The sequence below is a fragment of the Rattus rattus genome, chromosome 4 (genome assembly GCF_011064425.1).
Source record: "Rattus rattus isolate New Zealand chromosome 4, Rrattus_CSIRO_v1, whole genome shotgun sequence".
NCBI classification, from domain to species: domain Eukaryota; kingdom Metazoa; phylum Chordata; class Mammalia; order Rodentia; family Muridae; genus Rattus; species Rattus rattus.
The window spans coordinates 88,421,264-88,438,939 of record NC_046157.1 but is presented as its reverse complement, the minus strand read 5'-3'; the positions used below and the strand labels follow the sequence as shown (position 1 = coordinate 88,438,939).

Sequence of the window (17,676 nt, the reverse complement as noted above, 5' to 3'; positions counted from 1 at the left end):
GTTGGGGAGGGAGCCCACCCCTCTTTGTTGATCTCCTGTTTCTGCCATCGACTGGGGAATCTGACTAAAGCAGGCGGGCAAAAGAAGCTTTTAAACAGGTTCAAAATTCTTGCGTAGTGTAAAAACTTGAATTTCTAATGAGGGTTCGGGAGGAGAGGGAGGTGTAAATGAACGAGATCACGAAATCCAATTCCTGACAATCCTACCAAAACCATTTAAGGAAAAAGAGTAAACTGAGGCAAGCAACGTGCTAAGACGGTTTCCTGTCCTACCGTCCCAAGAATGCGCTGTCAAATGTGCAAAACCGGAGCGTCCTAGCATGCTTCCCCACGCCCCCTGCTCCGCCTCCAGCCCCCTCCCCCAAGTAATGCGGGTCGGAGGAGGAGACTCAGGTTCCGGCGCGGGCGGGGACGACTAGCATTTATCACTTCCAGCAAGTGCCTGAGCTCAGCCCCGCAGCGAAGAGGCTGCAGTGCGGGTGGGTGCAGAAGCTGGCCCTGTGGGGACCCCGGGGGGGAGGGGGAGCCGGAAAGCCCCCGCCGAGGCCGTCGCTGCGGGGCCTCCCCTCCCCCCCGGGCAGGCGCCATGCGGGGGGGCTCAGGCGACGCGGAGCGGCGGCAGCGCTGGGGTCGCCTGTTCGAGGAACTAGACAGCAACAAGGACGGCCGCGTGGACGTGCACGAGTTGCGCCAGGGGCTGGCTAGGCTGGGAAGGGGCGATCCGGACCGTGCACAGCAGGTACTATGGGCAGCGACCACCGCGGCAGAGTCCGCCCGTGCCGTAACCGGTGCCCCTTAATGCCACGGATATAGCGGCCACTTGCTACTTGTTGGCTGGACCCCACCACCGCTGTCAAGGCTCCCTTCCCTCTGTCCACCTGCGTCCGCGTCTGGCCTGACATCGTCGCGAGACGAGACTGCCAAGGCTCCGGGCCTGCAGCGGCTGCAGCTGCCAGGACCCAGTCGTTCCCCCCTCCCCCCGGGCTGCGGGATGCCAAGGGGGTGGTGGACTGCAGAGCCGGACGCTTTCCCCTCCACTGCCCGGAGCCAAACCCTCCGCTTCTCTGTGCACCATTCGAACGGTGACCCGCTCCCACCTGCAGTTAGCACAACTTGGCACACTGAGCCCTAGCCAGCTCTCCTAGTCTCTTATTTACTTTTGCCCCTGGCGCTTTCCCGGACCTGGCCAGTTGCCCCAGGCTGCTCCAGCTAGGGATTCAGGTCCATCTTAGGTCACTCTGCCTCCCCTGCGGTCTGACCTGTCTGGGAAGGAATTTGAGGTGGGGGTGCAGTTTAGCGGTAAAGCTCCTTCCTAGTGTGTGCAAATCTAGGCTCCAGCCTCAGCATGGGAGGTGGCAGTGGGGAGCAGCAAAAACTGGCCCTTCCTCCGTGTGACAGGTGTCTCTCACATGGCACTCCTAGCCTTCCCTAAAACAGACCTATTGCATTTTTGTTGACCTTGAGTTCAACTTTTGGATTGGAACATTAGAGGCCCCATGGCTGTTAGACCTTGTATGAACTAGAACTGTTTCTAACAGGACAATACACACTACACACACACACACACACACACACACACACACACACACACACACACACACAAGACTGCCAAGAAGACTTTTTTTTTTCTTTTTTTTTTTTCTTTTTTTTCGGAGCTGGGGACCGAACCCAGGGCCTTGCGCTTGCTAGGCAAGTGCTCCCACCGCTGAGCTAAATCCCCAACCCCAGAAGAAGGGGGTTTTATAAGAAAAACTGGGTGGGCAGGCTTGGGAGGCAAAGTGAAGAGAGAATCAGAGTCAAGGTCTCCTTCAGAGAATTCAAGGCTAGCCTGGGCTACATGAGACAGGTGTCTCAAAATGACAAAAAAAACGTGCCCCCGGGTTGCCATTTCCCAGTTCTATGACCTTGAACTGCCTCTGTAACTTTAGAGTCCTCAGTCGGCCGGACTGAGGCACGAAGCAGATTCTTACTGCGGCCTGAGGCATCTTGCTGCAGAGTGGGCTGGCTGGCTGACTACCGAGGGGAAGCCTCCTGCTCCCTCTGCGAGCTCCTGAGGCACGAGGCTCGCCTTAGCTGTCTTATGCACACCTTGTCGGGGTAGAGACTGCTGGAGTCCCTGCATCCTCTTCTGTCTCTCTCTACTAGGGCATCTCCTCTGACTGGGACAGTGATGCAGATGGCGGCCTCAGCCTGGAGGAGTTTACTCAGTACCTGCAGGAACGGGAGCAGCGCCTTCTGCTCATGTTTCACAGCCTTGACCGGAACCAGGATGGTGAGATGGGCTGTCTCTAAGCTGGGGAATAGACAAGTGGGTTAGACTCTGAAGCTCTGGGGGAATGGGGAGGGCTGTCTCTGACTCATGGGCTATTTCAGGAGTTCTCAGCCACAACTAGGTGATTGGAGCCTGAACCGGCCCATCCCACCTCCTGTTCCTTTTGCCCTAGGACCCCTCTCTACCCTTCCATGTTTCTTTTCAGACAGTATAGTAGGTTCAGAGACCCTCAGATGCAAGGATACAAGACCCCTTGACTAAGCGTCTTCTAGGTTCCTTAAGTATTACCTTACAGTTGGAGATATAGATCGGGGGTAAAGTGCTTGCCACAAAACCACCAATTCCTGAGCTCAATCCCTAGTTCCCATGCCCATGAAAAAGCTGGATGTGGAGGTACATGCCTGTAAGCCCACCCCTGGAGAGGGGGAGATGAAAAATGAGTAAATAACCAAATATGGCTTTAGTTCCTTGTAGCATTGGTACCTCTGTCGTCATCCCTGAACTCACTTGTTCACTCCTGGGAGAGAGGACTTTCCAATATCACTCAGTTTCAACTCAACCTCGAGCAGCCTCCACAACCCGTATAAAAATCTCTCCCCATACCAAGGTGGCAAACGACTTTGATCCCAGCACTCAGGAGGCAGAGGGGCAAGCAGACCTCTGAGTTTGAGGCCAGACTGGTCTACAGAGTGAGTTCCAGGATAGATAGGGTTATAAGAGAAACCCTGTCTCAAAGGGGAGAAAGGAGGCATCTCCCATGAGGCTGAGGAGCTGACTCAGTCAGAGAGGGATCTGAGTTCAAGCCCCAGAACCTGTGTTAAGAAGCTGAGTGTGGTGGTGCCTACCTGTGACCCAGCACTGATAAAGTGGAGGTGAATCTTAGAGTTCAACTTCCAGATAAATCAGTGAACTCCAGGTTCAGTGAGAGACCCTGTCTCAAAGGAAAAATGGAGAGAGACTGAAGACAGACATCTACCTGTGGCCTCCTCATACACACACACACACACACACACACACACGTGTGTGTGCATATGCAGGGCTTCTGGATCTCCCAGTCCAGCCTGGAGTTTGGGTGTCTCTGGGGCTCCCCTTTTCCAGGTCACATCGATGTCTCTGAGATTCAGCAGAGCTTCCGTGCACTGGGTTTCTCCATCTCAATGGAGCAAGCAGAGAAAATCCTACACAGGTGAGTTATGGGAGATTCGGGTCCTTGGAATCTCACCCCCACCACACTCCCTACCCGGCCAGACAGCACTGTCAGGACAGTGCCCCAGACGGGGTTGACCAGGAGGGCGGGGATGAAAAGTTGAACTTTGGAGTCAAACAGATCTTAGGCTAGTGGACTGATGACCCTGTCTGGCCCTAAAACGGACTGGTAATACAACTACCCCCATAGGCTTGGTCTAACGACTTCCATATGGAAGCCCACCAGACCGTGTGACTAGACCATAACTGAAGCATGAACCTGTCATCCTAGCACTTGAGAGACACAGCAGGAGGATTGTTGTGAGATTGAGGACAACTTGAACTACAGAATGAGACTTGACAAAAAAAAAAAAAAAAATCCCCAAAAGCCAGGCAAGTGAGGTTGGCAAGACATAGCCTACTGGTAAGGGAGCCCCTCAATCTGGATGAAGACAGTTTGATCCCCAAAACCCACGAGGTTGGAAGGCGAGAATCAACCACTATATGCCATGGCACAGGTACATGTGGGCACACACACACACACACACACACACACACACACACACACACAATTTAAAATAAATATATATATAAATATATATTTTTTAAAGTTGTGAAGCTCTTTAGCCAGGTAGCACATGGAAAGCTAATGCAGGAGGATTGTCATAAGTTTGAGGCCAACATGGTCTCCAGGGTAAGACACTGGCCACCACCACCCTTTCCTGCTACCCAAAACAGCCATGGGGATGTCCTAACACTCAGGTACTAAGGCAGGAGGATTGCTGTGAATTCCAAGCCAGCCTGGACTTTAAAGTGAGACCCTATATCAGACAAACCAGTGCTATAGAATGGCAATGAATTCTGTGCTCCCCAAATCCATGAAGGCTAGCAGCACCCACCTCCTCCAACCTAGACACTGAACTCCTGCCAACTCTACCTCCAGCATGGACCGTGATGGCACCATGACCATTGATTGGCAGGAATGGCGAGACCACTTTCTGCTGCACTCTCTGGAGAATGTGGAGGATGTCCTTTATTTCTGGAAGCATTCGACAGTAAGTTGGGGGCCACCTACAGGGCGGGGGCTCGCTCCAGGGTCTCCCCAGGACTCGGGAGTTCTGGGCCGAGACTCCAGAGTTGTTGTCGGTATGCTCCAACTGGGGCTGGGAGCCCGATGGCCACTGGTGGACACTTCTGCTTAGAACCCGCTGGTCCTTCTTAGACTCCAGGGACAGCTAGTGGGAAGTGGGGTCACGGGGAAGAAAGTATACCAAATGGTGTTCCCACACTCAGCCCACACAACTGCCAGCTGCCAGGTGCTTGTCACCTACTCCAAGGCTCCTGGGGCTGATGGAAGGATGCAGGCAGACACTGTGTCTAGAAGGTTCAAAGGAGTCCACAGGAAAGGGAAGGGAGGCCAGTTCCTGCACAGAGGTGGGAATCACTAAGGATCTTGTGGTGTCTGGAAGATCGCTCTGTGGGACCTGACAGGGTCCCCGTTATGCTGGCTTTTTCTGGGGAGATGTCAATAGCATCTACTTACTCCAGCTTAGGTAACAACAGACCAAAGTGAGGCTCTCACAAAGGTCCCACTTGGTGGGCCCATGAGTTTCTTCAGCGTTACAGGACCTGGGATACCCCAAACAGCTGCAGCACTGCTGAGTCCCACCCCCTTCATGGATGGTGACCTGGTAGAATCTGTACCATGGAGTCTTTCAATTGGCCTTCTGCTTCCTTGTTAGTGTTTCCCAGGATTCCTTGCAGCTGGGGTGGGACAGTGAGCGGACTTCCAGGTTACATCCTGTGCCCCCACCCCTTTAGGGGGTGTCAAGAGCTCCATTACCATAGACCCAGTTATCACCAGATTGCTCAGTTTGTTGCCATGGCTACCAGGCCAAGGTAATCACTGCCTAAAAATGGCACTGGGGTGATGATGTCATGCTCAGAGAAAAAAAGCTATACTATAATCCTCTCGGGAGATCCAGAGACGTCCACCCCCAAAAATGCACCATTGGGAAATCTATTGCTGGGCACTAGGACAGAGTACATCCCTCAGGGAGGACTCTGAGAGAAGACTTACAGAGGAAGACACTCTGGGAAAGACACCTGGGGGAAGACTCTTGGGGAAGGATTTCTAAGGGAGGGCTCTCCATGGAGGAGATGACTGTGAAAGCAGATTCTTTTGAAGGATTCAGTGGCTCTTTTGGTGGAATCAGTGGATCTTGTGGTGAGATCTGGTAGATTCTTCAGTAGGATTCAGTAGATTCTTTGGTAGGACTCAGTGGATCTTTTGGTAAGAATTGGTGACTCTTTGGTGAGATCAGGTGATTCGCTGGTGAAATCCAGTAGCCCATTTCTTTTTTTTTTTTTTTTTTTTTTTCTTTTTTTTTTTTTTCAGAGCTGGGGCCCGAACCCAGGGCCTTTCCCTTTCTAGGGAAGGGGTCTCCCACTGAGCTAAATCCCCAACCCCCAGTAGCCCATTTCTTAAGTTTCAGTGGATTCTTTCTTTAGGGGTGGGATGTTGAAACAGGGTCTCTCTGTGTAACCATGGGTGTCCTGGAACTCACTCTGTAGACCAGGCTGGCCTCAAACTCACAGAGATCCACCTGCCTCTGCCTCCCAGTGCTAGGACTAAAGACGTGTGCCACCACCGCCCAGCTCAGTGGATTCTTAGTTTGTGCGGAGAGGCACAGGTAGAGGTCAAAGGACAACTTGGGGAAACATCTCTCTTTGCATCTTATGCATTATGGATGTTGAACTCAGACCTCCAGGCTTAGTTGAACACATCTACGGAGCCCTCACAAGGCCCCTCAGTGTACTCCTGTGGGAGTCTGTAGCTCCTTTGGTGGAATTCAGTGGACTGAATTATTTGGAGAACTCAATGGATCCTTTAGAGTAACAGTTCTCAACCTGTGAGTTGTGGCCTCTTTGGAGTTCGAAGGACCCACTCATAGAGATTGCATATCAGGTGTGTATATTACAATTCATAACAGTAACAGAAAATAATTTTATGATAGGATCAGTACAACATGAGGAACTGTATTAAATGGTCAAGCATTGGGAAGGTTGAGGACGACTGCTTTAGTGGAACTCTGAGTAGATCCTGCAGAGGAATCCTGGCATCTCACTGACAGTTTTAGTGGCACGTGGTAGGATCCAGAAGGGATCTGCTGGGCTCTTGAAGCAACATCCTTTGGTGGGCTCTGGGATGTTCTAGAATTCATAGAGGAGACTTCTCCACTTAGGACCCAGGTACATCCCCCACCTCTGCTGGAACCTGACATGTGCAGCCCCCATCCTCAGGTCCTGGACATTGGTGAATGCCTAACGGTGCCTGATGAGTTCTCCAAGCAAGAGAAACTTACAGGCATGTGGTGGAAGCAACTGGTGGCCGGGGCGGTGGCTGGCGCTGTGTCACGGACAGGCACAGCTCCTCTGGACCGACTCAAGGTATTCATGCAGGTGAGAGGGCCTGAGGGGAGCCACCCTATCATCCAGGCCCAGACTAGGAGGGCACCGCAAAGCCACCTTCTCTCCTCACTTAGGTCCATGCCTCAAGGTCCAACCGGCTCAACATCCTAGGGGGCCTGAGAAACATGGTTCAAGAAGGGGGCCTCTTGTCCCTCTGGCGGGGCAACGGCATCAACGTGCTCAAGATCGCCCCTGAGTCTGCCATTAAATTCATGGCTTATGAACAGGTAGGACAGGTCCAGGAGAAAGTATCCTCAGCATTGGGAAGCAGAAAGTAAACACAGGGGCTTGTGGGCTTAGCTTGGGCCTGGCCAGCACTGTGGCAGGCAAAGGACCACTCAATAATCCCCAAGGTTTCTATGCACCCAGTCCCACAGCCATATTCCACCCTCAGATCAAGCGGGCCATCTGCGGGCAGCAAGAGACACTGCACGTTCAGGAGCGCTTCGTGGCTGGCTCCCTGGCCGGGGCCACAGCTCAAACCATCATATACCCCATGGAGGTGAGAAGGAGGGGGCTCGAGAAAGATCCAGAATGGGAAGGTGGGCCTCCTATACTGTTTCATTGCCTGCTCTGCACTGCGTGTAGAGCTAACTGTAACCTCAACTGCCTGACTTGGGACTGAAAGCCATTTCCTGTCTAGCTTGTCTGGGTTTCTCAATTTGAGCTGTATGTAACTCCTAGGGACTTGGTTAGAACTGTTTGCACAGTAGTCATAGCAACTGGCCATTTATGGATATGCCTGCCAAGATAGAGGATAGCGGGTGTGACCCACCACATCTGGTTTATGTGGTGCTGGGGCTAGAACCCAGTGTTCTGTGCACCCTAGGTGGGCACTCGACCACTCAGCCCCAGCTGGGCCCTCAGCATGTCTGCTTTCAGGAGGAGCCACTTCTAGGTGATGTCACTTCTGGGCATGATGATTCTGAAAGCAATTTTCAAGAGGTTAACAGAGTTCTCACCTAGGTACTAAAGACTCGGCTGACTCTACGCAGAACTGGCCAGTACAAGGGGCTCCTGGACTGTGCAAGGCGAATCTTAGAGCGCGAAGGGCCACGCGCCTTCTACCGTGGCTACCTGCCTAATGTGCTGGGCATCATTCCCTATGCAGGAATCGACCTAGCTGTCTACGAGGTCTGTGGATGAACGCCCTCCATCCCTCCTCCTGGGATCTGGCCTGGGTCACTCCTTGCTAGTCGAGCAGACTTCTTGTAACTTGGAAGGGCAATCATGAGCTTGGAAACTGGGTTGGGTCTTGGAACCCTGGAGAGCCCTCCAGTTATCAGACCTCTATCTTCCATCACTCAGTGTTGCAAAAGCCTTGTTTCCGGCCCCACGTGGCGGCACAGACTTGTTGCCATGGGACTTGAGAAGCTGAAGGAGGATCTGGGTTCAAGGCCATTCTGCCCTAGGTAGTCAGTTCAAGACAGCTTGGTTTTGTGTCGCAGTAGTGCCACACACCTTTAATTCCAGCACTAGGGAGGCAGAGACAGGCTGCTCTCTGAGTTTGGGGCCAGGGTGAGTTCCAGGACAGCCAGGGCTACACAGAGAAACCCTATCTCAAAAACCCATTTAAAAAAGAAATCTTGCCTTAAGAAATTAGCAATAACCAAATAGAAAAATGAGGACTAAAGAGATGGCTCAAAGTCCTTGCTGCTTTGGCAAATGACCTGAGTTCAGTTCCCAGCACCAACATCCAGGTCTAACAAGGCTTTATAAAGTCTAGCTCCAGGGAATCCAACACCCTCTTCTGGTCTCCAAAGGCATTGTACTCATAATGGTGTGCGCCCGCGCGTGCACACACACACACACACACACAAACACACACGTGCATACATGCACACTTTTTTTTTCAAGTATTTTTAAAAGCTACACAAAGCCAGGTATGGAGGCTGGTGTCTGTCACCCAATACTCAAAAGACTGATGCAGGAGGATTACCACAACTGGGCATGGTAGTATAGGCTTTAACCCCATGCCTTGGGAGGCAGAGGCAGAAAGATCTATGTGAGCTCAAGGCCATCCCGGGCCACAGAGAGAGGCCCCTTCTCAAACAAGAGCAATAATAGAACCATCCTCCCTCTTGGGGTATTCACACCTCCTCGGAGTTTGGGACCTTCAGTTTTATAGGAACCAGTGACCCCTTCAGCTCCTAGAAGCACTGAACACGGTACACAGTGACCCACAGAGATGCCATCTTCCCCAAAGTTAGTGTGGGTTCTGGCCTCATCTCTAGGCCAACAAATTATTTTTCCTTTCTTTTTTTGCTCCATTTTTAAAAAATTATTTTCAAATTTTATCATGTATGGCTGTTTGCCTGAATACGCTGTGCGCATGTGGTGCCCATGGAGGCCAGAAGATGATGCCAGACCCCTAAACTGGTGTTCCATGTGGTTTTGAGCCACCGTGTGGGGGCCGTGCATTAAGCCTGGGTCCTCTGCAAGGACAGCTGGTGTCCTTAACTGCTGGGCCTCCTTTCTCTCCAGCACGGCCTCCACCTTGTTTTCTTTTCCTTTTTGTCTTAAGACAGACTTACATAGCCTTGGCTGACCTCAGAGTTGCTGTATAGCTGAGAGTGAGTTTGAACTTTTTTTTTAATATACATTTTATTTATCTATTCATTTAACATATGTGAGCACACTACAGCTGTCTTCAGACACACCAGAAGAGGACATCGGATCCCCATTACAGGTGGTTGTGAGCCACCATGTGGTTGCTGGGAATTGAACTCAGGACTTCTGGAAGAGCAGACAGTGCTCTTAACCACTGAGCCATCTCTCCAGCCCGAGTCTGAACTTCTGATCCTCTTGACTACACCTCCAGAGTGCGGGGATGACAGTCTACCATAGCAGGCCAAGTTAACGTGTTGCTGGGATGGAACCAGGGCTTCATGCATGTTAGGCAAATGCTCTACCAACTGAAATTTGGCTCTTTTGTTTGTCCATTTAATTATGGGGGCTCACTGTGTATCCCATGATGGCCTGAACTCATGGTAATGCCCCTGCCTCAGCATCTCTAACGATGTGACTTCAGGTTTGCACAGCCATGCCTGGACTTTGACATGGGTACTGGGGATCAAACTCAGGTCCTCAGTCTTATGTAGCCAGAAGTTTTCTAATAACTAAGCTGTCTCCCTAGCCCTGAACAGCTCTTCTTTTATGCTTATGGCTATTGTGTGTCAACATGTCACAGCATGTGTGTGGAGGTCAGAGGGCACCTTACAGGAATTGGTTCTATCCTTTTACCTCCAGGGTCCCCTTGGCTGCAAGCACCTTTAACCACTGAGCCATCTCACCAGCCCATAACACTCATTCAATATCTGCTTCCTCAGCGCCCACATAGTGCCTCCCTTTGCCACCTATAGCTCCAGTCCCAGTGGATCAGATGCTTTCTTCCAGCCTCCGTGGGCACTGAATGCTTATGGTATACGGACATACACAGAGGCAAAACACCCATACACATAAAACAAAAATAAATTAAAGTTAAATAAAATAAAAATTAAAGGCACATCCCTTAAATTCCAGAACTTGGGAAGCAGAGATCTCCATGAGTTTTGATTCCAGTCTGGTTTGTTCTAAGCCAACCAGAGCTTACAGAGAGATTCTGTATCAAAAAAAGGGGTAAGGGAGCTGGGGAGATGGCTGAGTTGTTAAGGTACCAGCCACACAAGTCTGAGGACATGAATTCTGATCCAGAATCTAAATAAAATGTCAGGAAGAGTGTCTGCGCCCTGGGGATGGGAGAATCACTTGGCTCAATGAGCGACCAGCCAATGAGCGACCAGCCAATGAGCGACCAGCCAATGAGCTCCAGGTTCTCTCCCAGAGATACAGTGAGAGTGGCTTAGGGAGATACCAGATGTCAACCTCCAGCCTTCATATGCCCTTGAGTGCACATGCACCCCAGCACATACACAAAAGCAACATAGGCACACACACCCCAGAAAATAAAAGGGAGAAAGAAGGAGAGTTGGGGGGAGAAGGAGAAAGGAAGGTCTTGGAAGAATGCTCCAGAAAATGCCAGAGATTTGGGCACATGGCTCCCTTTCCCCTGGGTTTCTTGTCTGCCGAGTAAGAACCATGTAAATAGGCATCCGCCATTGGTTGAAATACTCTGAGGTTGCACTGATGTCTTCGCTCATTGGCTCACCTAGGCTGACTAGCCTGCCAGCCTCAGAGACCACCTTCTTCCTACCTCCCCAGAGCTGTGCAGGCTGGGACCTGAATTCAGACCACCTGACTCACACAGTCTCCACCTGTGGAGCCGTTTGCTCGGCCCTTCTCTTTTTATTTTAGATTTCACTTGTTTATTTTTATTTTAGACAGTCCTTTGTTAAAGGCGTCCATGCCACCACCACCCTAGCCCCGGAGTACATCTTAAAAATCCGAAAGAGGGGTTAGGGATTTAGCTCAATGGTCGAGCGCTTGCCTAGCAAGCGCAAGGCCCTGAGTTCGGTCCCCAGCTCCGAAAAAAAAAAGAAAAAAAAATCCGAAAGAGTGGTGGCATACACCTTTAATCTCGCACTTGGGAGGCAGAGGCAGGCAGATCTCTAGATCGGGGCCAGACTGGTCTACAGAGTGAGTTCCAGGACAGCCAGGGCTACACAGAGAAACAGTATCTCAAAAAACAAAAATAAATCCAAACCAACCAAACAAACAAAACCCCGGAAAGGATCCTTCATCTGAATGCACAGTCCTCCCTGCTGTGGAGTCACTGCCCAGAGGTCCTCGTCATGGAGTGTGCAAAGTCCAGGAAACAAAGGGGAAGAAATACAGGGACCGCTCATAGAAGCCAGGCTGGGTAGCACAAGCCTGCCATCGCAGCACTGGGGTGGCTGAGAAGATGGCAACCTCAAAGCCAGTATGGGACAGACTAAGTCCATGTCCCGAAATGAAAGTTTGAAGAGCAAGGGATGTAGCTCAGGTGGTGACGCTGAGAGCATGGCTCGGGGCAGAGCACCCCACTCCCACCTAGAATCTGCCAGTGAGGTACTGGGGGAGTGTGGCACTGGCCCAGGGTAGAAGACATACCACATCATCTACTCCAGTAGTCCCAGCACCCATGGTACACAGCGCTGGCAGCAGGGTCTTTGACAACAGGATCTCCCCATCTGCAACTCTGAACCCACCTGCTCCTTTCTCTTCCAGACCCTGAAGAATCGCTGGCTTCAGCAGTACAGCCACGAATCAGCTAACCCAGGCATTCTCGTGCTCCTGGCCTGTGGCACCATCTCCAGCACCTGTGGCCAGATTGCCAGTTACCCCCTGGCACTGGTCCGTACCCGAATGCAGGCCCAAGGTGAGAAGTCTGGGGTAGGAAAACTTGGGTTCCACTTGGGTTCCACCTGCTCTCACATAACTCTGTGTAGGTAGAGTCCTGAGCCAGGATCCTTGTGGGTTTGGGTGGCCTTCATAAACCCTTCATCTTGTCTGGACTTCAGTTTACCCATCAGTGAGCCTAAAGGAGGAGGCTTTTATTTTAAAGGTCTGAGAGTTCAATGACATCAAAAGTACAGGGAAGTACCACAGACAAGATTGTGGCATTTCTGGGCCTGCCAGTAACTTGAGCTGTTATTCAAAACAGAAAATAAGGGAGTGGGGGTTGCTAGGAACATTAGCCAAGGTCAAGGAAGGACAGTTTGCTGGGTTCTTCCTTCCTTCCTTCCTTTATTTATTTTATGAGACAGGGTCTCCGTGTGTGGCCCTGTCTGGCCTGGATCACAGAGCTCTACACTGGCTCTGCCAGCTGAAGGTGCACCCTGCGCCCAGCCCTAAGGACAGCCTAGTTACTGTGTTTTGGGTTTCTTTTTTTTTCTTTTTTCTTTTTTTCGGAGCTGGGGACCGAACCCAGGGCCTTGCGCTTGCTAGGCAAGCGCTCTACCACTGAGCTAAATCCCCACCCCCTGTGTTTTGTTTTGATTTTAAGGTATTTTACATTCTTTAGATTTATTTTGTGTGTGTGTGTGTGTGTGTGTGTGTGTGTGTGTGTGTGTGTGTGTGTGTGTGTGTGTGTGTGTGTGTGTGTGTGTGTGTGTTTTTGTGGTTCTGTACACACACACACACGTACAGGGAAGTACCACAGACGTGTGTGTGTGTGTGTGTGTGTGTGTGTCTGAGGGGGGGAGGGAGAGGGAGAAGGAAAGACCCACAGAGGCCCATCAGAGACCCTGGAGCTAGAATCACTGAAGGTCCCTTGTGCGGCTGCCAGAAACGAGCTCTGGTCCTGCAGAAGAGCGGGAAGCCCCCCTGGCTGAGCCACCCCCGACCCTTGATTTTAGGGGTGTCTGCTTGCTTGTTTGTTTTTTAAGACAGAGGATTGCTATGCACCAGGCTGGGTTGGAACTCAGGACAATCCTTCTGCCTCGGTTTTCCCATTTTTGTTTTTCCTGCGTATTCTTCTCCCCTGAGTTTTTCTCCTGTTCTGTTATCCCTGAATCTGTTTTTGGGAACCTTAGTGTTTGTGTGCCGGATTTTGGCTGGAGAAACGATCAGTGAGTGACTAAATACACTCTCTACCCTCATGTTCATCCCCTGGGGGTGAGGGCAAAGTCAACGTAAATCATTCCGTGATCAGATGTGATTCAGGGAGAGAGGTAGGAGCCCAGCTTACATTAGGTACCACAGAGGGCTCCTCCACAGCCAGCTCTGGGATGGAGAATGGGAGGATAAGTAGACACTAACCCTGAAGAAAGGAGGAATTAACTTTAAGGAAAGGCGGATTTCTCACCTCTTGTCACACACAGACACACATATGTATTCATACAGATGCACTCTTACATGCAGACACATGTATGTACTCTTAACACATAAGCACTTACACAGAGACATACTTATGCACTCTCACACATGTACATATGAACTTTCACACGTGCATATGCACACACAAAGACACACCATACACTCATACATGTGCTCATACATTTATGTGCCCTCACACAGAGACACACATAAGCACTCCCATATAGTTGTACATATGCACTCTTATACACAAATACACTATGCAGTCTCACACATACAAACAGACACACTCTCACACATGTCCACACAAATATGCACTTTCACACATGCACACACAGAGACACACATATGCATTTCATAGTTACACATATGTGCTCTCATACATGTTCATACAAGTCACACATATGCACTCTTACAATGCACATATATGTGTACTCTCACACATGTACACATATATGTACTCTCACAATGCACACACACAGACACACATGCACTCCCACATATGTACATACAAACTTTTACATGTGCACATGCACACATAGATATGCACACACAGATACACATATGCACTCCCACACATGTACATACAAATTTTCTTTTCTTTTCTTTTTCTTTTTTTGGAGCTGGGGACCGAACCCAGAGCCTTGTGCTTGCTAGGCAAGCGCTCTACCACTGAGCTAAATCCCCAACCCCTAACATACAAACTTTCATAGTGCATATCTACGCACACAGACAAATATACACAGACTCATGTACATATTCTCACACATGTACATACCTGGTGTTTCCATGCATCCCCAAATGTAACCCCTAAGATTAACAGTTCCTAGACCCACAGACATCCTGAGTCTTGTGGTAGGTCCCACTGTTCCTCTGTCTCACCCTCCTGCCTCCTGTTTAAATGGCCACCTAGTCCAGCCCTAAGGTGAGGCAGGAGGGAGAAATGGGATGGGGAAGCTTTGGTCTTACCTGGCTTCCAACCACCTACAGCCTCCATTGAGGGTGGCCCGCAGGTCTCCATGGTGGGTCTGCTTCGACACATCCTATCCCAGGAGGGTGTATGGGGCCTCTACCGGGGCATTGCCCCCAACTTCATGAAGGTCATTCCAGCTGTGAGCATCTCCTACGTGGTCTACGAGAACATGAAGCAGGCTCTGGGGGTCACATCCAGGTGAGGGACTGGGAGCCTGTCCCCCCAAGATTCTCTCATCTTCATCATGGCATCCCCTATGCTGATGTCTTCAACCACCGGAGACTGGTGGCCTGACCAGTGGATCCTAATCCCTACCCCAAGGCACTGGACCCCAGTACCCAAATCCCACATCCTGTGTCCTGACCACGGTACCACAGGATTCCATGACTTGATCCTCAACTTCACAACCAGACCCCCAAGCCCAACAACCCCTGGACCCCACATATCTGCACTTTTGACACTTGAAATGTAAAACTACCCATACCCTGGCCCCAAGCCTCTCGACCCTGCTCATGCACACCCCAAAGCTGAATCCTGCTTTTCCCTGCCCCACTGGGTTCTGGGCCTCCCTGTGCAGCAGCAGGTGGTCCCAGTGCCCCAAGCATGGGGGCACTCATCCACATACCCCATAGACCAGACCTCAGAGCCGCAGGCACCAGACCCAGTGCCCTAATGGCACACTGGACCAGAGATCCCCAAACTTGCTGCTGAGTTCCCTGTCATCTGTCTCACAGCTCAGCCACTGAACCAAGAACTCTCAGCCACAGGATCCTGACAGGGCAATACCAAGATCCTGGGCTCTGCCACTGGGTCCCTGGATCCCTGGGCAATGCATTTCCCTGTTTGGGGTTCCATATCCTCCCATTTTTACTGCTGGGTCTACATTTCCAGCACTACCCGCAGTCTCTCACCACTGGACCCCAAGTCCCCATCCACTGGATCCTGGCTCCTGGAAGCATGAGAAAGCTCCAGGCCTCTCATGTGGATCCCACATGCTCCAGCTGCTAAATTCCAGATCCCAGATCCCTTCAAGCCCTTCTGTGGACAACATCCACAGAAGGCCAAACTCCCAGACACCTCTCTATCCCATCTCCTACACCCCAATCGTCACTCCCCATGTCTAGCTCCCAGTAGCCCAGTGACAGTATCCCATAACCCAGACACAGGGAGCTGATTCCCACGGCATGAGAGCCTTCTGGAAGCTCAGACACCAGACCAGTGGCTCCCTACCAGGCGGTAAGGGATCGGATGTATGAATGCTGGATTGCACCTCAGCTAGGACACACCTCCTCTCCCACCACTCCCCAAAGTCACTTCATTCCCTGTCCCCTACTCTCTCCAATGTCTTCCACATTCCCTGCCTTCCCACCAGGCCAGTCACTCCCAGAACCCAGGCCACTCTGGGAGGGTCTAGTCTGCTTGTTCATGGGGATCAGGAACAAAACCAAGGGGACCATCTGCCTCCCACACTGCCAGCCCTGCTTGGGCCTCCGAAAGTCACAATCAAGGACCAACACACAACATCCTTCCTGGAACCCAGCATCCAATATGCAAATTAAGTCTCCCCGAGCTGACTCGGAGTTTTGTTTTTTTGGTTTTTGGTTTTACCAGAGAACAAAGTCCCCTGGCTCCCACCACATCCCCATACCCTCCGCACTTCAAGTTTAGATTCCAAGCTTAGAACTGGGAGCACTCCGCCCACCTCCCAGTCTTCAGGGGACCTCTCATCAAAGAACTGAGAGGAAAACGGTTTCCACCAACCCACACCAAGTCCTACCTCCCTGCCCATGTGTGTCATTTCAAGAAAAAAATAAATTTTCTAAGCTCTTATTGTTGCTTTTTAATTGTTTAAATTACATTTGCTTATTTGAGTGAGGGGCATAATGGGAGGCAGAGGAGAACTTGTGGGAGCCTGTCCCCTTCTTCCCAGCGTGGATCCTGGGGGTCAAACTCAAGCTCCGGTGGAGTGCCGTTACCTAGTGAGCCGCCTCACTGACCTCATTCCAGTTTTGCTACTTTTTAAGTAAAGTATAAATAGGGGCTGGAGAAATGACTCTGCAGTTAAGAGCACTGACTGCTCTTCCAGAGGTCCCAAGTTCAAATCCCAGCAACCACATGGTGGCTCACAACCATCTGTAATGGGATCTGATGCCCTCTTCTGGTGTGTCTGAAGACAGCTACAGTGTGCTCACATACATTAAATAAAACTTTTTTTTAAAAAGTATGAGCAGGTGTACATGTGTGTTGTGTATATGTGTGTCTTTCTCCTTTGTGTCACGTGTGCGCACACACACACACACACACACACACACACACACACACACACACATTGGGTAAAGTGCTTGCCACACAAGCCTGACCACCTCAATCAGATACCTGGGATCTACATGCAAGTGAAAGGATGGAGATGACACAGCAAAACTGTCATCAGACCCCCACGCATGCATCATGGTACATATGTACACACACACACACACACACACACACACACACACACTGGGAGGAAGACTTTAAATCTGGCTAAGGTGGCACAAAACTTGAACTGGTAAAGGCAGGAGGATCAGGACTTCAGAGTCTTTCTTGAGGTCATCCTGGGACTACATGAGACCCAGTCTAGCTGGTCCCTACTTTTAAAAAGAAAGAAGAAAGAATTTTAAAACCTTTTATTGTATGCATATGTGGAAGCATAGAGCTCATTTACTGGGCTCTGCAGCTACCCCCACCACTCATCTCAGGAACTCCATCTGTCCACACCAAAGCTCTGTCTCTCTTCAACACTAACTCCATTCTGCTCCCTACCTTGGGAGCCAGCAGCGGGAGGGCCAGGAATTCAAATTCATCCTTAGCTACTTGGTGAGTTTGAGACCAGAGTAGGCTACATGCCACCCCATTTCAAAACAAAGCAAATGAATGAATAAATACTGGTTAGGCACCATGGGGAGGACCCACCACACTGGCTCTTCCTAAACCGTGGGAACTAGGATGTGGACACTATGGGAAGACAAGGACCAGCCACACTGTCTACCATCATGCTAGTGAGC

The 17,676-nt window shown here is 50.8% G+C and overlaps 1 protein-coding gene and 1 pseudogene across 2 annotated transcripts; both read left to right on the top strand.

Annotated features, from left to right (window-relative positions):
- The first annotated feature begins 396 nt into the window (after positions 1–396).
- Slc25a23 (solute carrier family 25 member 23) lies at positions 397–16,465 on the top strand. 2 transcript variants are annotated; one of them, XM_032900800.1, is made up of 10 exons: positions 400–738; positions 2,145–2,271; positions 3,370–3,457; positions 4,400–4,511; positions 6,760–6,918; positions 7,002–7,154; positions 7,322–7,429; positions 7,894–8,061; positions 12,073–12,223; positions 14,653–16,465. In XM_032900800.1, the coding sequence occupies exons 1-10, from the start codon at positions 586–588 to the stop codon at positions 14,835–14,837; spliced, it is 1,404 nt and encodes a 467-aa protein (XP_032756691.1). In that variant the 5' UTR covers positions 400–585; the 3' UTR covers positions 14,838–16,465. The 2 variants fall into 2 exon arrangements, with proteins under 2 accessions (XP_032756692.1, XP_032756691.1); XM_032900801.1 differs by lacking the exon at positions 7,322–7,429 and having other exon boundaries at positions 397–738.
- Positions 14,880–16,615, top strand: LOC116898417 (annotated as a pseudogene).
- The last annotated feature ends 1,061 nt before the right edge of the window (positions 16,616–17,676 follow it).

Bases quoted from the DNA above. Each gene is read 5' to 3' on its own strand.
- Slc25a23 (XM_032900800.1), top strand. From the start codon at position 586: ATGCGGGGGGGCTCAGGCGACGCGGAGCGGCGGCAGCGCTGGGGTCGC. The intron at 6,919-7,001 runs GTGAGAGGGCCT...CTCCTCACTTAG, and splicing joins GACTCAAGGTATTCATGCAG to GTCCATGCCTCAAGGTCCAA. The intron at 7,430-7,893 runs GTGAGAAGGAGG...GTTCTCACCTAG, and splicing joins CCATCATATACCCCATGGAG to GTACTAAAGACTCGGCTGAC.